The sequence below is a fragment of the Oncorhynchus mykiss genome, chromosome 4 (genome assembly GCF_057628025.1).
Source record: "Oncorhynchus mykiss isolate SJ-2025 chromosome 4, ASM5762802v1, whole genome shotgun sequence".
Lineage (NCBI taxonomy): Eukaryota > Metazoa > Chordata > Actinopteri > Salmoniformes > Salmonidae > Oncorhynchus > Oncorhynchus mykiss.
Genome location: NC_143025.1, coordinates 82,524,629 through 82,542,519, shown reverse-complemented (window position 1 = coordinate 82,542,519; position 17,891 = coordinate 82,524,629). Strand labels below are relative to the sequence as shown.

Sequence of the window (17,891 nt, the reverse complement as noted above, 5' to 3'; positions counted from 1 at the left end):
TAAAAAGCTTGGAAAATTCCAGAAAATGGTGTCATGGCTTTAGAAGCTTCTGTTAGGCTAATTAACATAATTTGAGTCAATTGGAGGTGTACCTGTGGATGTATTTCAAAGCCTACCTTAAAACTCAGTGCCTCTTTGCTTGACATCATGGGGAAATCAAAAGAAATCTGCCAAGACCTCAGAAAAACAATTGTAGACCTCCACAAGTCTGGTTCATCCTTGGAAGCAATTTCCAAACGCCTGAAGGTACCACGTTCATCTGTACAAACAATAGTACGCAAGTACAAACACCATGGGACCGCACAGCCATCATACCACTCAGGAAGGAGACGCATTCTGTCTCCTAGAGATGAATGTACTTTGGTGCGAAAAGTGCAAATCAATTCCAGAACAACAGAAAGCACCTTGTGAAGATGCTGGAGGAAACAGGTACAAAAGTATCTATATCCACAGTAAAAATTAGTCCTGTGTCGACATAACCTGAAAGGCCACTCAGCAAGGAAGAAGCCACTGCTCCAAAACCGCCATTAAAAAAAAGCCAGACTACGTTTGCAACTGCACATGGGGACAAAGATCGTACTTTTTGGAGAAATGTCCTCTGGTCTGCTGAAACAATAATAGAACTGTTTGGCCGTAATGTCCATTGTTATGTTTGAGGAAAAAGGGGGAAGCTTGCAAGCCAAAGAATTACCATCCCAACCGTGAGGCACGGGGGTGGCAGCATCATTGTTGTGGGGGTGCTTTGCTGCAGGAGGGACTGGTGCACTTCACAAAATAGAAGGTATCATGAGGCAGGATAATTATGTGGATATATTGAAGCAACATCTTAAGACATCAGTCAGGAAGTTAAAGCTTGGTTGCAAATGGGTCTTCCCAATGAACAATAACCCCAATCATACTTTCAAAGTTGTAGCAAAATGGCTTAAGGACAACAAAGTCAAGGTATTGGAGTGGCCATCACAAAGCCCTTACCTCAATCCTATAGAAAATGTGTGGGCAGAACTGAAAAGGCGTGTGAGAGCAAGGAGGCCTACAAACCTGACAGTTACACCAGCCCTGTCAGGAGGAATGGGCCAAAATTCACCCAACTTATTGTGGGAAGCTTGTAAAAGGCTACCCGAAACGTTTGACCCAAGTTAAACATTTTAATGCAATGCTACCAAATACTAATTGAGTGTATGTAAACTTCTGACCCACTGGGAATGTGATGAAAGAAATAAAAACTGAAATAAATAATTATCTCTACTATTATTCTGACATTTCACATTCTTAAAATAAAGTGGTGATCCTAACTGACCTAAGACAATTTTTACTATGATTAAATGTCAGGAAAAACTGAGTTTAAATGTATTTGGCTAAGGTGTATGTAAACTTCTGACCCACTGGGAATGTGATGAAAGAAATAAAAACTGAAATAAATAATTCTCTCTACTATTATTCTGACATTTCACATTCTTAAAATAAAGTGGTGATCCTAACTGACCTAAGACAATTTTTACTATGATTAAATGTCAGGAAAAACTGAGTTTAAATGTATTTGGCTAAGGTGTATGTAAACTTCTGACTTCAACTGTAGGTTTGGACTTTACATTTGTGGTTTTTCTGCCATTCTGATGTAGACTTGCTTGTGTGTTTTGGATCATTGTCTTGCTGCATGACCCAGCTGTGCTTCAGCTCACAGACGGATGGCCTGACATTCTCCTGAAGAATTCATGGTTCCTTCAATGATGGCAAGTCGTCCAGGTCCTGAGGCAGCAAAGCATCCCCAAACCATCACATTACCACCACCATGCTTGACCGTTGGTATGAGGATCTTACTGCGGAATGCAGTGTTTGGTTTTCGCCCGACATAACGGGACCCATCTCATCCATAAAGTCAAGCAAGTCAAGATCAGAATGTCTGAAAAGCAACACATTTAAAAAAAATTGTATGGCCTAGTCAAAGTCCAGACCTAAACCCGATTGAAATGTTGCAGTTCATGCTCGAAAAGCCACTAATGTGCTAAGTTAAAGCTGCTCCGGATTGATTAGTGTGGTCCCAAATTCCTCCACAGTGATGTTAGTGACTGATCAACAACTACAGGAAGGGTTTGGTTGTAGCCATTGCAGCTAAAGGTGGCACAATCAATTATTGAGTGTAAGGGGGCAAATACTTTTCACACAGGGGGATTGGGTGTTGCATAACTTTGTTTATTTAAGTGACAATTCCAGAGAAGCCGGTGTTTGGAGGATATATTGGTATGGGTGTTGAAACCAGGTTACCAACAATATTCAAATAATGATTGACATATTTTCATTAAAAACGCTATTTTTATTAATTTATTCATACTATTTCATCCTTCCACGAGATATAGTCCCAACACAAATCTGGGGTTGCTACCCAAGCCGGCTGGTCGTTAGGTTCAGTTGCCAGAGACGTGACCCAATCGTTAAGTCTTTTTGTTTTAAATCTATGTACCCAACCCAGTCGTCTGTTCTAAATGTTCCTCATTAGACCCACCCGTTATATAATAAATAAATGAAATAAGTATCACATTTTTGTGTTATTCGGTCACTTTATCTAATATTAGATTTTAGTTGAACATCTGATAACATTCAGTTTCAAAAATATGCACAAATAAAGAAAATCAGAAAGGGGGAAAATACTTTTTCACGGCTCTGTATATAAAAACAGTATCTAAAGAAATCCACACACACTCTCTCTTTCTCACACACACACCCCTGAGAGTATATGCAGTTTAAACACATTCAATGAGCATTTTCTCTCTTTCTCAGATCTTAAACATGTTCAAAAATATTAGTCATTGTCTGTTCCAATATATATATATATATATATATATATATATATATATATATATATATATATATATACATACAGTGGGGCAAAAAGTATTTAGTCAGCCACCAATTGTGCAAGTTCTCCCACTTAAAAAAGATGCGAGAGGCCTGTAATTTTCATCATAGGTACACTTCAACTATGACAGACAAAATGAGAAAAATAAATCCAGAAAATCACATTGTAGGATTTTTAATGAATTTATTTGCAAATTATGGTGGAAAATAAGTATTTGGTCAATAACAAAAGTTTATCTCAATACTTTGTTATATACCCTTTGTTGGCAATGACAGAGGTCAAACGTTTTCTGTAAGTCTTCACAAGGTTTTCACACACTGTTGCTGATATTTTGGCCCATTCCTCCATGCAGATCTCCTCTAGAGCAGTGATGTTTTGAGGCTGTTGCTGGGCAACACGGACTTTCAACTCCCTCCAAAGATTTTCTATGGGGTTGAGATCTGGAGACTGGCTAGGCCACTCCAGAACCTTGAAATGCTTCTTACGAAGCCACTCCTTTGTTGCCCGGGCGGTGTGTTTGGGATCATTGTCATGCTGAAAGACCCAGCCACGTTTCATCTTCAATGCCCTTGCTGATGGAAGGAGGTTTTCACTCAAAATCTCACGATACATGGCCCCATTCATCCTTTCCTTTACACGGATCAGTCGTCCTGGTCCCTTTCAGAAAAACAGCCCCAATGTTTCCACCCCATGCTTCACAGTAGGTATGGTGTTCTTTGTATGCAACTCAGCATTCTTTGTCCTCCAAACACGACGAGTTGAGTTTTTACCAAAAAGTTATATTTTGGTTTCATCTGACCATATGACATTCTCCCAATCTTCTTCTGGATCATCCAAATGCTCTCTAGCAAACTTCAGACGGGCCTGGACATGTACTGGCTTAAGCAGGGGGACACGTCTGGCACTGCAGGATTTGAGTCCCTGGCGGCGTAATGTGTTACTGATGGTAGGCTTTGTTACTTTGGTCCCAGCTCTCGGCAGGTCATTCACTAGGCCCAGATCGAGGGAGATTATCAGTGGTCTTGTATGTCTTCCATTTCCTAATAATTGCTCCCATAGTTGATTTCTTCAAACCAAGCTGCTTACCTATTGCAGAGTCAGTCTTCCCAGTCTGGTGCAGGTCTACAATTTTGTTTCTGGTGTCCTTTGACAGCTTTTTGGTCTTGGCCATAGTGGAGTTTGGAGTGTGACTGTTTGAGGTTGTGGACAGGTGTCTTTTATACTGATAACAAGTTCAAACAGGTGCCATTAATACAGGTAACGAGTGGAGGACAGAGGAGCCTCTTAAAGAAGAAGTTACAGGTCTGTGAGAGCCAGAAATCTTGCTTGTTTTTAGGTGACCAAATACTTATTTTCCACCATAATTTGCAAATAAATTCATAAAAATCCTACAATGTGATTTTCTGGATTTTTTTTCTCATTTTGTCTGTCATAGTTGAAGTGTACCTATGATGAAAATTACAGGCCTCTCATATTTTTAAGTGGGAGAACTTGCACAATTGGTGGCTGACTAAATACTTTTTTGCCCCACTGTATGTATATATATATATATATATATAACAGCAATAACTCTTTGAGCATATTATACAGTATAAGCAAATCCAATGCAACAGGGCTGCATGCTGACCTTTTTTACAAGGAGCACAGTTAAAAAAAATACTTGAGGTAATAAAGATAGAATCTTTCAATTTTTCAAGGTGATCCTAAATTAAAATTCCAGGTCGCACAGAAAAATGTTTAGGCGCATATGCAAGTGAAATTGTTGCGCTGTAGAGCCCTGTGCAAGTCAGTGGAGAACAGGCCTCACTCTCCATTGACTTGCACAGGATCTGCTTATACTTTATAATATACTCTAGGAGTGCGTGTGAGTGGATTTCTTTAAATACTGTTTTTATATATGTGTTTATTGGTGAGCTGTTGAGTTTGGCCGAATGATAAACATTTCTTTACCATTCAGCTAATCATCCCAAAATCTCATAAGAAATTAGGTGGTGTTTTGGTCTAACTGTAACACTATACTATGCTATTATATTTGGTTATGTTATGTAGAATACTAATTCATCATTATGTGATGAATCGAGATCTAACTTTAGTAAACAAGCACTTTTGTGAGAATTGGTGGGCGGTAGCACTACACCCCTGGACGTAACCATTCTCAAATTCATAGATGGATGACTGACCGTCCATGAGAATGAAACCAATGGTGGTCATTGTGTCCCTGTGCTGCAGGTTTGTCTGCTTTGAGGACAAGGTGTGGTTTGAGAAGGCCATATCCAGGGTGATCCAGGAACACGTGGACCCCAGCCTGGTCCCTGACCTCCACCCTGACCCCTACTTTGTGGACTTCCTGAGAGAGGCTCTCGAGCCCACGGGAGATGAGGCAGATGACGTCTGTTTGGACGCCCCCAAAGTTTACGAACTGGTAGAGAGCCAAGGCACATTGTAGTCTTATGTTGTTCAAACTAGACATAAGGGCTGGTTTACTGGACACATATTATGCAAAATCCTGGACTGAAAATATACAGTATTTCCTGCATACTTTTCAGTCCAGTACTAGGCATAATCTGTGTTTTTGGAAGCAATCCCTGAAGGTTTAGATTTCATCCATTTGCAAAATGTGTATCTAACCAAAGTAAAATTTCATCATTAGGTGCCCAGTTTTGAGTTCCTGCGAGAGAAGCTGATTATCAATCAGAGCCAGTACAATGAGAATGTTAGAGGGGCCAGTCTGGACCTTGTGTTCTTTACAGATGCCATGACTCATCTCATCAAGGTTAAACTAACATCCTGGCTGCCATGTTATTCAAAATCACTCAATATTACACTGTCATCTGTTTTTCGAACATTTGTTTAATTAAAATAAGGGTTTGTAACAACATCTTTAGATAAGGTGAGAATCTTTATCTATCCTGTGGTCCCCCCACAGATTTCACGTATCATCCGGACAGACTGTGGCAACGCTTTGCTAGTGGGAGTGGGAGGATCAGGAAAACAGAGTCTCACCCGACTGGCTTCCTTTATAGCCGGATACAGTATATTCCAGATCACCCTGACCAGGTAAGTACGAGGGGTTATGTGGTTGATTGTCAATAAATGTTAGGTAAAGTAGGTCACGATGGATCATAGAACCTCAAAGTTCCAGAATAAGATGATAATTGCCATCATTGTGGTAAAGGAAATCCAAACCAGTCTAATTGGAATGAATGACATTAGAGGCATAGGTGATGCCTTTCCTGTTTTTACTAAAGCAGGATTTTTAGTTAAATAAATTTTATTCTAATTCCTAATTATATATGAGCAAAGGATTTGGAAAATATGAAAGTAGCATAGTAAGGGCAGCAATTAGTGTTATGCAAATCAAATCTAATTTCATTAGTCACATGCGCCGAGTACAACAGATGAAATGCTTACTTACGAGCCCCTAACCGACAGTGCAGTTAAAAAATATATGGATAAGAATAAGAGATAAAAGTAACAAGTAATTAAAGAGGAGCAGTAAAAAAAAACATATATATATATACAGGGTGGTGCTGGTACAGAGTCAATGTGCGGGGACACCGGTTAGTTGAGGTAGTAGGTACATGTAGGTAGAGTTAATTAAAGTGACTATGCATAGATGACAACATGGATGGCAGGAAGCTTGGCCCAAGTGATGTACTGGGCCATTCGCACTAGCCTTGCGGTCGGAGGCCGAGCAGTTGCCACACTAGGCAGCCATTCTCTCGATGGTGCAGCTGTAGAACCTTTTGAGGATCTGAGGACCCATGCCAAATCATTTCAGTCTCCTGAGGGGGAATACGTTTTGTCATGCCCGCTTCACGACTGTCATGGTGTGTTTGGACCATGTTGGTGATGTGGACACCAAGGAACTTGAAGCTCTCAACCTGCTCCACTGCAACCCCGACGATGAGAAGGGGGGCGTGCTCGGTCCTCTTTTTCCTGTAGTCCACAATCATCTCCTTTGTCTTGATCACGTTGAGAGGAGAGGTTGTTGTCCTGGCACCACACGGCCAGGTCCCTGACCTCCTCCCTATAGGCTGTCTCGTTGTTGTTGGTGATCAGGCCTACCACTGTTGTGTCATCGGCAACTCTAATGATGGTGTTGGAGTCGTGCCTGGCACTGCAGTCATGGGCGAACAGGGAGTACAGGAGGGGGCTGAGCACGCACCCCTGAGGGGCCCCTGTGTTGGGATCAGCGTGGCGGATGTGTTGTTACCTACCCTTACCTGCTGGGGGCAGCCTGTCAGGAAGTCCAGGATCCAGTTGCAGAGGGAGGTGTATTACAGACTCGGAGAGGGAGAGGTTGAAAATGTCAGTGAAGACACTTGCTAGTTGGTCAGCGCATGCTCGCAGTACACGTCCTGGTAATCCGTCTGGCCCTGCGGCCTTGTAAATGTGGACCTGTCTAAAGGTCTTACTCACATCGGCTGCGGAGAGCGTGATCACACAGTCTTCCGGTACAGCTGGTGCTCTCATGTATGTTTCAGTGTTATTTGCCTCGAACCGAGCATAGAAGTAGTTTAGCTCGTCCAGTAGGCTCGTGTCACTTGGCAGCTCTCGGCTGTGCTTCCCTTTGTAGTCTGTAATGGTTTGCAGGCCCTGCCACATCCGACGAGCGTCAGAGCTGGTGTAGTACGACTCGATCTTAGTATTGACGCTTTGCCTGTTTGATGGTTCGTCGGAGGGCATAGCGGGATTTCTTATAAGCTTCCGGGTTAGAGTCCTGCTCCTTGAAAGCGGCAGCTCTAGGCTTTAGCTCAGTGCGGATGCTGTCTGTAATCCATGGTTTCTGGTTGGGGTATGTACGTATGGTCACTGTGGGGACGACTTCATCGATGCACTTATTGATGATGCCAATGACAGATGTGGTGTACTCCTCAATGCCATCGGAGGAATCCCAGAACATGTTCCAGTCTGTGCTAGCAAAACAGTCCTGAGGTTTAGCATCTGCTACATCTGACCACTTTTTTATTGATCTAATCACTGGTGCTTCCTGCTTTACTTTTAGCTTGTAAGCAGGTAACAGGAGGATAGAATTATGGTCAGATTTTCAAAATGGAGGGCGAGGGAGAGCTTTGTATGCATCTCTAAATGTGGAGTATAGGTGGTCCAGGGTTATTTTCCCTCTGGTTGCACAGGCATTTAAATTAGGCAAGTCAGTCTAAAAACCGGCTGTATTGAACATGTATTTATATTCCTGTCTGAAGTATAATGGTAATTAATTGATGCTCCATATACTAAGGAGATAATGGGAGTCCAGCTGAGAATTGGTCCCTAATGCCCCTGTTTCCTACTAGGACGTACAACATCAGCAACCTGATGGACGACCTGAAGGTCCTTTACAGAACAGCCGGGGCAGACGGCAAAGGCATCACCTTTATCTTCACAGACAACGAGATCAAAGATGAGGCCTTCCTGGAGTACCTCAATAACGTGCTCTCATCTGGGGAGGTGATCCATTTATTTTTATTTTTTTGCAATTTCTTAGGGGGTAGATCAGCTTTAATCAGCTTTAATAGTATGTGTTATTTGATTGTGTTGATGTCTTCACCATTATTCTACAATATAGAAAATAGTAAAAATAAGAAAAAACCCTTGGAATGAGTAGATGTCCAAACATTTGACTGGTACTGTATATATACATATATTTAAAAAAAAGTATTTTCCTTTATTATTTTCCCCTGTGATCAAGTTACTCTAATGTTATCTAACATTATTCTAATGCTACTCTAGTAAAAGAACATTTCCAATTTGTCATTCTTAATTATTATGCTTGTTGTGTGCAGGTGTCCAACCTGTTTGCTCGTGATGAGCTGGACGAGATCACTCAGAACCTCATTGGTGTAATGAAGAAAGAGTTGCCTCGCGTCCCGCCCACCTTCGACAACCTGTACGACTACTTTATCTCCCGAGCCAGGAAGAACCTGCACGTGGTTCTTTGCTTCTCTCCGGTATGATTTAGTAATACCGGAAACATAAAAACATCACCTCCATGATTGTCACTCAAGAATTCAGGAGTTTGTTATGTAGTGTCCCATTGATAGTATTTTCCAGAGTAGTTCCATAGAGAGGTTTGCTGACATCAGCCGTTGAGGGCAGAGTGAAATGACATTTGTTCATATTCATCCATCCATCCCTTTATTTCCCCTGACAGGTTGGTGAGAAGTTCCGTTCGCGCTCCCTGAAGTTCCCAGGTCTGATCTCAGGCTGTACTATGGACTGGTTCACTCCCTGGCCCAGCGAGGCTCTAGTAGCCGTGTCCCAGTACTTCCTCTCTGACTTCCACATGGTGTGCTCCCCTGAGGTCAAAGCCGCGGTGGTACAGACCATGGGTATATACCATGACAAAGTGTCCGTCACCTGCGAGAGCTACTTTGACAGGTATTGTAGTTGACTGAAGTTGGGAACTCAAATACAAATCTAGTCTTAAATCCACATTTATATTTATAAATGACAAGAATGTACATGTCAGATAGTGCGGTTATGTCAAATAAATGGCATCAATTTCTTATACCCAAAGCCTGTCGTAATAACCAATGTGTGTGTTTTAATTTTTCCACCCCAGGTTCCGAAGAAGAACTCATGTGACCCCTAAATCCTACCTGTCTTTCATCAATGGATACAAGACGGTATACAGTGAAAATTACAACTTTATCAACACACTGGCTGAGCGCATGAATGTTGGTATGGAAATCCAATTGAGTGGCTACTAGCTAAGGCATAATAATGAACTTCGAACTAACTGCTTATTATATTGTAAAGAAAATAAATGTTGGGATTTCTTGTCAGATTGCAGTGTTGTGTAAATGCTTTGTATTGCAGGTCTGACAAAACTGTTGGAGGCTAGCGAGTCTGTGGCTCAGCTGTCCAAAGACCTGGTGGTTAAGGAGAAAGAGCTGGCTCTGGCCTCCATCAAAGCAGACAAGGTAACTGGGAAATAAAATAGAAACCATAAAAATAGAAACCATAAAAATAGAATTTCATTATATTTCTATGTAGAAATCACCCTTTCACATCCATTCACAGAATACATGCATGTAAAGTTTGCCTGCTGATTTGTTGTCTTGTCTGTACAGGTGCTGGCAGAGGTGACAGTAAGCGCTGAAGCAGCCACCATCGTAAAGGCTGAGGTCCAAATTGTAAAGGACAGAGCCCTGAAGATTGTGGAGGGCATTGAGAAGGAGAAAGCCTTTGCAGAGGTCAAGCTGAAAGCAGCTAAACCGGCTTTAGAGGAGGCAGAGGCCGCTCTGAATGTGAGTCTTACTGTACATGAAAAGATCCATTTGAAAAACAAAAAATATATATATTTTGGGCCATTTGAAATTGTTTCTTGTCATTTCGGGTCATGTTCAGTAGGTAACAAAACAGAAGAAAAAGGACTGAAATAGGGAGGGTACTACCGCCACTTTTTTCCTTTTGCAAAATGTTTTCTGTTACATTCCCCAATGATCTCAACCCTGTTATATATTCTCTTTAGACCATTAAAGCGGCTGACGTAGCCACGGTGAGGAAGCTGGCCAAACCTCCCCACCTCATCATGAGGATCATGGACTGCTGTCTGCTGCTCTTCCAGAAGAGGCTGGACACCATCACCATGGACCCAGAGAGGCCCTGCCACAAGCCCTCCTGGGGAGAGGCACTCAAGGTCAGAAAGCCTCCATTCTAGACTCTACCAGACTCATAGATCTCTACATCTCTCTATGTATGACTCCGGTAATAATAGTAGAACAAAATAGAATAGAAGAGGCCTTGATATATTGTCCTCGGAGAAGGATATACTTTTTACACTATACACCACATCAAACAGTCAGATAATCACTCAAACGTTACATTTACATTCCCAGTCCCGTCTCTGTATATTGAATTGATTTGTTGTAGCTAATTGTTTGGTTTGTTGTAGCTAATGTCTTGGTTTGGTTTGTTGTAGCCATCTTGGTTTGGTTTGTTGTAGCTAACGGCTTGGTTTGGTTTGTTGTAGCTAATGGCTTGGTTTGTTGTAGCTAATGCCCTGGTTTGGTTTGTTGTAGCTAATGCCCTGGTTTGGTTTGTTGTAGCTAATGCCCTGGTTTGGCTTGTTGTAGCTAATGCCCTGGTTTGGCTTGTTGTAGCTAATGCCCTGGTTTGGCTTGTTGTAGCTAATGCCCTGGTTTGGTTTGTTGTAGCTAATGCCCTGGTTTGGCTTGTTGTAGCTAATGCCCTGGTTTGGCTTGTTGTAGCTAATTTCTTGGTTTGTTGTAGCTAATGCCCTGGTTTGGTTTGTTGTAGCTAATTTCTTGGTTTGTTGTAGCTAATGCCCTGGTTTGGTTTGTTGTAGCTAATTTCTTGGTTTGTTGTAGCTAATGCCCTGGTTTGGTTTGTTGTAGCTAATTTCTTGGTTTGGTTTGTTGTAGCTCTATTCTTGGTTTGGTTTGGTGTAGCTCAATTCTTGGTTTGATGTAGCTCAATTCTTAGTTTGGTTTGTTGTAGCTAATGTTTTGGCCAAAGCCCACATCCCCCTCTATGTACTTTGGCTTATGAGCTGTGTCCTTTGTTTTACTTCAATTGCCGGCCTTCTGTATTTTCTTTTTTTGCCTTTTTAGCTGATGAGCGGCAGTGGTTTCATGGCGTCACTGCAGCAGTTCCCCAAGGACAGCATCAACGAGGAGATGGTGGAGCTACTGCAGCCCTACTTCCAGATGGAGGACTACTCGTTTGAGTGTGCCAAGAAAGTGTGCGGCAACGTGGCAGGCCTGCTCTCCTGGACCTCCGCCATGGCCACCTTCTTCGGCATCAACAAGGAGGTTTTGCCACTCAAGGTACGGGGAACATAAGCTGAATGATTCTACCCTCCATGAAGTAGCATGGGAACACTATTTGTGTTTGTGTGTGTGTGTGATCCGATATATTGGAGTGTTGGGCCAGTAACCGAAATGGACCTGCTGGTTTGAATCCCCGAGCTGACAAGGTAAAAATCTGTCGTTCTGCCCCTGAGCAAGGCAGTTAACCTGCTGTTCACGGGGCACCGATGACGGATGTCGATTAAGGCAGTCCCCCACACCTTTCTGATTCAGAGGGGTTGGGTTAAATGTGGAAGACACATTTCAGTTGAATGCATTCAGTTCTACAACTGACTAGGTATCCCCCTTTTCCTTTAGATAAGCATTGTGAACAGTAGTTTTTCTCCACGTGTGTGGACAGGCTAACTTGATTATCCAAGAGGGCAGACTGTCAATAGCCAATTCCGAGCTAGCCAGTGCTCAGTCTCAGCTGGATGAGAAACAGGCAGAGTTGGACAAAGTACAGGCCAAGTTCGATGCTGCTATGAAAGAGAAACAGGTGAGGTCCAATCCTTAAAAAATAATGTATTCTTAAAATAGGAATATTGCAAAATAAATATAAATATATAGATAGAATAGCAGAATAAAATGTTGTTCAAATAATTGATTTTGTGATGCTTTACAGGATTTGCTGGACGATGCAGAGATGTGCAGGAATAAAATGGTGGCAGCGTCAGCACTCATTGATGGGCTTAGTGGAGAGAAAGTGCGCTGGACAGAGCAGAGCAAACAGTTTAAATCACAGATCAACAGGCAGGGATAGCATCAAGTTTCTTTACTTTCAGTGTTCTGTTACTATGTACCAAGATTTAATGCAATGTAATACAATAAACTACAGACAATATCAATGCTCAGTTCTTTCCATCAGAGGCTTTTCAATGTGACCCTTGACCATCTGTTGTCTTCTCTTGGATAGACTCGTAGGGGATGTCCTCCAGCTCACTGGCTTCCTGTCGTACTGTGGACCCTTCAACCAGAACTTCCGCAACATGCTCCTAAAGGACATCTGGGAAGCAGAGCTCCGGAAGAGGAAAATCCCTTTCACTGATAACCTCAATATTATCTCTATGCTGGTGGACCCACCTACTGTAAGAAAATATAATGAACGCAGTAGTGAATTTAATTTTACTTTTGAGTTGCAAACAAAACAGTCATCGACAAAATTTTCATTTGAATCCCAGAGGATAACACGTTAAAATATTAATGAAAACACTTATTTCCAAAGTGGTTCTTAGTATCCATTTCCCTGAACTAGAAGTTGTACGAAATGTGTTTTGTTATGTCCTAAAGCACCACACTGAAACATCATTCCTTTTCTGTGTGTCAGATAAGCGAGTGGAACCTACAGGGACTGCCTGGAGATGACTTGTCAGTGCAGAACGGCATCATCGTGACCAAGGCCACGAGGTTCCCTCTCCTCATCGACCCTCAGACCCAGGGCAAGGCGTGGATTAAAAAGAAAGAAAAAGCCAATGATCTGCAGGTAAGCCACTCACTTCTCACATTCACACTCTTACAAACAAACACACCAGTGTGAAAACTACATTTATTGGTTCAATGTATTCCCAAGAACTGGCCATGTTTAGTAGGTAGAAAGTGTTGTAAAACAGACTGAAACTAGGAGGTACTACATGAATGTATCCAATAGGAACACACCTTTTTGTTTTCCCCTACTGAACACGACCATGATATCTCTTGCAGGTCACGTCCCTCAACCACAAGTACTTCCGTACCCACCTGGAGGACAGTCTGTCGATGGGACGACCGCTGCTCATCGAGGACGTCCGAGAGGATCTGGACCCCGCCCTGGACAACGTGCTGGAGAAAAACTTCATCAAGTCCGGCTCCACCTATAAGGTACATACCACCGCTCTCAGATCAGTTTGACTTGAACAGCAGTGTTGTGAAATAGCCTGGTTAAACCAGACTGAACACTGTGTTCACCATGAAATGTAGCAAAATCAGTTTGGATGCCAGGGTAATTGGGAAATTAGGCTCCCATTCAAACCTGTGCTCATTGGTTGTAGGTGAAAGTGGGAGACAAGGAGACCGACGTGATGGATGGCTTCCAGCTCTACATCACAACCAAGCTGCCTAACCCGGCGTACACGCCCGAGGTTAGCGCCAAGACCTCCATTATAGACTTCACTGTCACCATGAAGGGTCTGGAGAACCAGCTGCTGGGCCGAGTCATCCTCACCGAGAAATACGTAAGCCTTCATTAACACTTTATAAACCATTCATAACCCCTTTATAAAACCTATGTGAACATTTCCCTCAGGACTTCAGAGGCATTGGTTTGGGTGTTGTCAGCAATACGTTACATGGATGCTCTGATGGTACTGTAACAGGAGCTCGAGGCAGAGAGAGTCAAGCTAATGGAGGATGTGACGGCCAACAAGAGGAAGATGAAGGAGTTGGAGGATAACCTGCTGTACAAGCTCAGCTCCACCAAGGGTATTGACTCCTAGGATAAACAAATCATATTAAGTGTTACATCTGATGTTGGGTAATGTCTCATACTCAGACTGCTCAATCTGCATGTTTGTGTGTGTGGTGTCTGTCTGTGTTTGTGTGTCTTTCTGTGTGTTTCTGTCTATGTGTGGGTGCATGCGTGCATCTGTGTGTGTGTCAAGGTTCCCTGGTTGATGACGAGTCCATGATTGGCATCCTGTCGGTAACCAAGCTGACGGCGGCCGAGGTGAGCGAGAAGCTGCACGTGGCAGCCGAGACGGAGGTGAAGATCAACACGGCTTCAGAGGAGTACCGGCCGGCTGCCTCACGTGGCAGCATCCTCTACTTCCTCATCACTGAGATGAGCATGGTCAACGTCATGTACCAGACCTCCCTGGCACAGTTCCTCAAGATCTTTGACCTCTCAATGGCCAAGTCAGTACCAGGGATGGGATTTTTCCTGATGAATCAGGAATTCCTGCTTTTCAGATATTTATCCTTCATTCAAATATAATAGAAATGGACCTATCCCAAAATCCAAATTTTCCTGATCAAATCCCTCAGTACACAGAACACATGGCAAATTCACCCACTTGTTTACCCTTTAATAAAAAAATGTATCAAGTTTGTGTACACTCACATTATATCAGTCCATACCAGGGGTCTCCAACCTTTTCTAGCAAGAGAGCTACTTTTAAGAAATAAAACATGTCGCAAGCTACTCTTTTTCTTCTAGCTTTCAAATAGGCACATTCTTCTCTTCTCCTCTCCCCTGTAACTCTTCCCCAGGACCTTAGTGTACAAGAAAAAGCCGTGCACTATGTTTTATCCCAATATACCTGGTAAAATAAGGGTTCATAAGCAACTCTGCTTTTCTTTCCCCAAATTATGTTATCAGTTTTAAAAAATCCTGGTTTTTGATTTTGTTTTGTTTTTCACTTTAAAAAATTACGCTTGTTCATGCAGGTTTGACACAAACCAGTCCACCTGGCACCTACTACCATACTCAGTTCAAAGGCACTTAAATCTTTTGTCTTGCCCATTCACCCTCTAAATGACACACATACACAATCCATGTCTCAATTGTCTTAAAAATTAAAAATACTTCATCTATACTGATTGAAGTGGATTTAGCAAGTGACATCAATAAGGGATCATAACTTTCACATGATCAGTCTATGTCGTGGAAAGAGCAGGTGTTCTTAATGTTTACTGTACTTCTGCCAGGTAAGCCTACTTTGCAGTTAGCATTTAATTGAGAATGTTTTAGGGAAAGTATTTCAGTCAACCCAGAAGACGGTTATCACATCAACTGGCAACACACGGAGTGATAGACATACGCGCACATCACACAGACAGTTTTGCTGAAAGTAATTGGCAGATATTGCGTTAGGTTTGGCTTTTTAAGCCAATAGTGGTTAACCAGGGGTGGGATAATGACAATGCTGTGTTGATTAGATAGACACCGCAAGCTCCTAGCTACTGTCTGATATTTGTGCAATTTTTTTTATGCCCGTTTGTGGTGGAACGCGTGAAGATTGCTTGTACTTTCAGAATTGTTTGCCGAGCTACTCATAGGTGGGCTGCGAGCAACTGGTAGCTTGTGATCAACCTGTTAGAGACCCTGGTCCACCCAAATGGAAAAAGATGAGCCTGACAAATGGCATAGGCCTAAATCTAAATACACAACAGCGTTTATAAATGTATAAAAGAACAACCTCTAGATGCCTCTAACAATCCTCACCTTTTATTGTTTGCTTTTTCCTCACACAGGTCAGACAAGTCTCCTCTCACTCAGAAGCGTATTGCTAACATCATCGAGTACCTGTCCTTCGAGGTGTTCCGCTACACAGTCCGAGGGCTGTACGAAAACCACAAGTTCATCTTCACCCTGCTGTTGGCACTCAAGATCGACCTGCAGAAGAACAACGTCAAGCAGAACGAGTTCCAGATCCTCATCAAAGGTATCAGATCCTCACTACTGATCCTAGTTAACAGATCTCTGTATAGGTAGCAGTGTAGGAATAAAGTAATGGTTTAGTAGTAGTACATATGTAATGTTCTCTGTGTGTTATAGGGGGTGCTGCTTTAGACCTGAAGGCGTGTCCTTCCAAGCCGTTCCGTTGGATCCTGGATCTGACCTGGCTCAACTTGGTGGAACTCAGCAAACTGTCACAGTTCACTGAGATCATGAACCAGGTGGGGCTGAACACTACAGTACCCTTTATTAATTATATCATTAGCAATGGTCACAGCTTTGTCTGAGGAGTACACTGCATTGACTTTACTTCTCTATTCATTTTATAGGTGTCTCGTAATGAGAAGGGCTGGAAGGTGTGGTTTGACATGGACAACCCTGAGGATGGTGTGATTCCTGATGGATACAATGACTCCTTGGATGTCTTCCATAAACTACTGCTCATCAGGTGAGCTCCTGCTTCTGAACATCAATATTTTACACTTTTTATTTTTTTTTACTAAGGCCTTTGTAAGCCTCTTACAAGCCTGTTGTAAACAGATCTTTCCTGAGGTTGTGGCTAGCGCATTCGGGTCGAACCCAGGTTTGGTTGTACTCTCCTCACAGATCATGGTGCCCTGACCGCACCTTGTCCCAGGCCAGGAAGTACGTTGGAGACTCGATGGGCATGAGGTTCGCTGAGCCTGTCATCCTGAACCTGGAGAGTACCTGGGAGGAGAGCGACACCCGCACCCCCCTCATCTGCTTCCTCTCTATGGGCTCTGATCCCACCAACCAGATCGACGCTCTGGCAAAGAAACTCCGGCTAGGTTAGCCCCATGCCTATCACCCTGAATGAATCACAAACAAGTCACTGACAATACTGTCATTGTGATATTGTGTTTATTTGTTGCAGAGTTCAGAGCGATATCAATGGGCCAAGGTCAGGAGATCCATGCAAGAAGGCTCTTACAGATGTCAATGACACAGGTGAGGGCTTCTGACATTCAACTCTTTGTAAATAAATGTAGTGTACAGCATATACAAATGTTTTCGCATAGCTAAAAGTGTTTGTGTGTGTACACACAAGGGTGGCTGGGTCCTGCTCCAGAACTGCCATCTGGGCCTGGAATTCATGGATGAGCTGCTGGAGACTGTCACCACAGTGGAGACCATGCACGACAGCTTCAGAGTGTGGATCACCACCGAGCCCCACGACCGCTTCTCCATCACCTTGTTACAGGTAAAGGCCCTGTATACACCTACACAGACAAGATCAGTAATCTCCCCAACAATATTACATTCTCCATGTGAAACGGACCTATCCCCTAGCCAAATTCCAGAATTGCTATATTGTCCTAATCACATCCCTTATGTCTAAGAATAAATATTTACTGACATGATTGTTTTCTTTCTTCCAGTCCTCTATCAAGTTCACCAATGATCCCCCCCAGGGGGTGCGGGCTGGCTTGAAGCGTACTTTTGCCGGAATCTCTCAGGATCAGCTGGAAATCTGCAACCTGCCCATGTGGAAACCCATGCTTTACAACGTAGCCTTCCTACACACTGTGGTGCAGGTACAGACTCAGCCCACTGTCTTGATAAATTCATATTTCTAGATATATACTGTATTTAATGTAATTTACAGATTTTTGCCTTGTCTGTTACTCTGTTGTAGGAACGTCGTAAATTCGGGCCCCTGGGTTGGAACATCCCATATGAGTTCAACTCGGCTGACTTCACAGCCAGTGTGCAGTTTGTCCAGAACCACTTGGATGAATGCAGCCCCAAGAAGGTACTATCAAAATAG

The 17,891-nt window shown here is 42.8% G+C and overlaps 1 protein-coding gene across 1 annotated transcript in view; it reads left to right on the top strand.

The window, feature by feature from the left end:
• LOC110521084 (dynein axonemal heavy chain 8) overlaps positions 1-17,891 on the top strand; it is a 58,352-nt gene that overhangs the window by 38,180 nt on the left and 2,281 nt on the right. Inside the window, exons 59-85 of the mRNA XM_090233167.1 lie at positions 5,084-5,276; positions 5,505-5,627; positions 5,781-5,911; positions 8,152-8,305; positions 8,641-8,805; positions 9,009-9,235; positions 9,420-9,538; positions 9,677-9,780; positions 9,931-10,107; positions 10,332-10,499; positions 11,434-11,649; positions 12,032-12,169; positions 12,296-12,423; positions 12,587-12,758; positions 12,998-13,153; positions 13,372-13,527; positions 13,698-13,880; positions 14,022-14,127; positions 14,307-14,559; positions 15,898-16,088; positions 16,202-16,323; positions 16,432-16,550; positions 16,709-16,911; positions 16,998-17,071; positions 17,172-17,324; positions 17,503-17,658; positions 17,760-17,876. Of these exons, the coding sequence (XP_090089293.1) occupies positions 5,084-5,276; positions 5,505-5,627; positions 5,781-5,911; positions 8,152-8,305; positions 8,641-8,805; positions 9,009-9,235; positions 9,420-9,538; positions 9,677-9,780; positions 9,931-10,107; positions 10,332-10,499; positions 11,434-11,649; positions 12,032-12,169; positions 12,296-12,423; positions 12,587-12,758; positions 12,998-13,153; positions 13,372-13,527; positions 13,698-13,880; positions 14,022-14,127; positions 14,307-14,559; positions 15,898-16,088; positions 16,202-16,323; positions 16,432-16,550; positions 16,709-16,911; positions 16,998-17,071; positions 17,172-17,324; positions 17,503-17,658; positions 17,760-17,876 (4,204 nt within the window). The remainder of the gene's footprint in view (positions 1-5,083; positions 5,277-5,504; positions 5,628-5,780; positions 5,912-8,151; positions 8,306-8,640; positions 8,806-9,008; positions 9,236-9,419; positions 9,539-9,676; positions 9,781-9,930; positions 10,108-10,331; positions 10,500-11,433; positions 11,650-12,031; positions 12,170-12,295; positions 12,424-12,586; positions 12,759-12,997; positions 13,154-13,371; positions 13,528-13,697; positions 13,881-14,021; positions 14,128-14,306; positions 14,560-15,897; positions 16,089-16,201; positions 16,324-16,431; positions 16,551-16,708; positions 16,912-16,997; positions 17,072-17,171; positions 17,325-17,502; positions 17,659-17,759; positions 17,877-17,891) is intronic.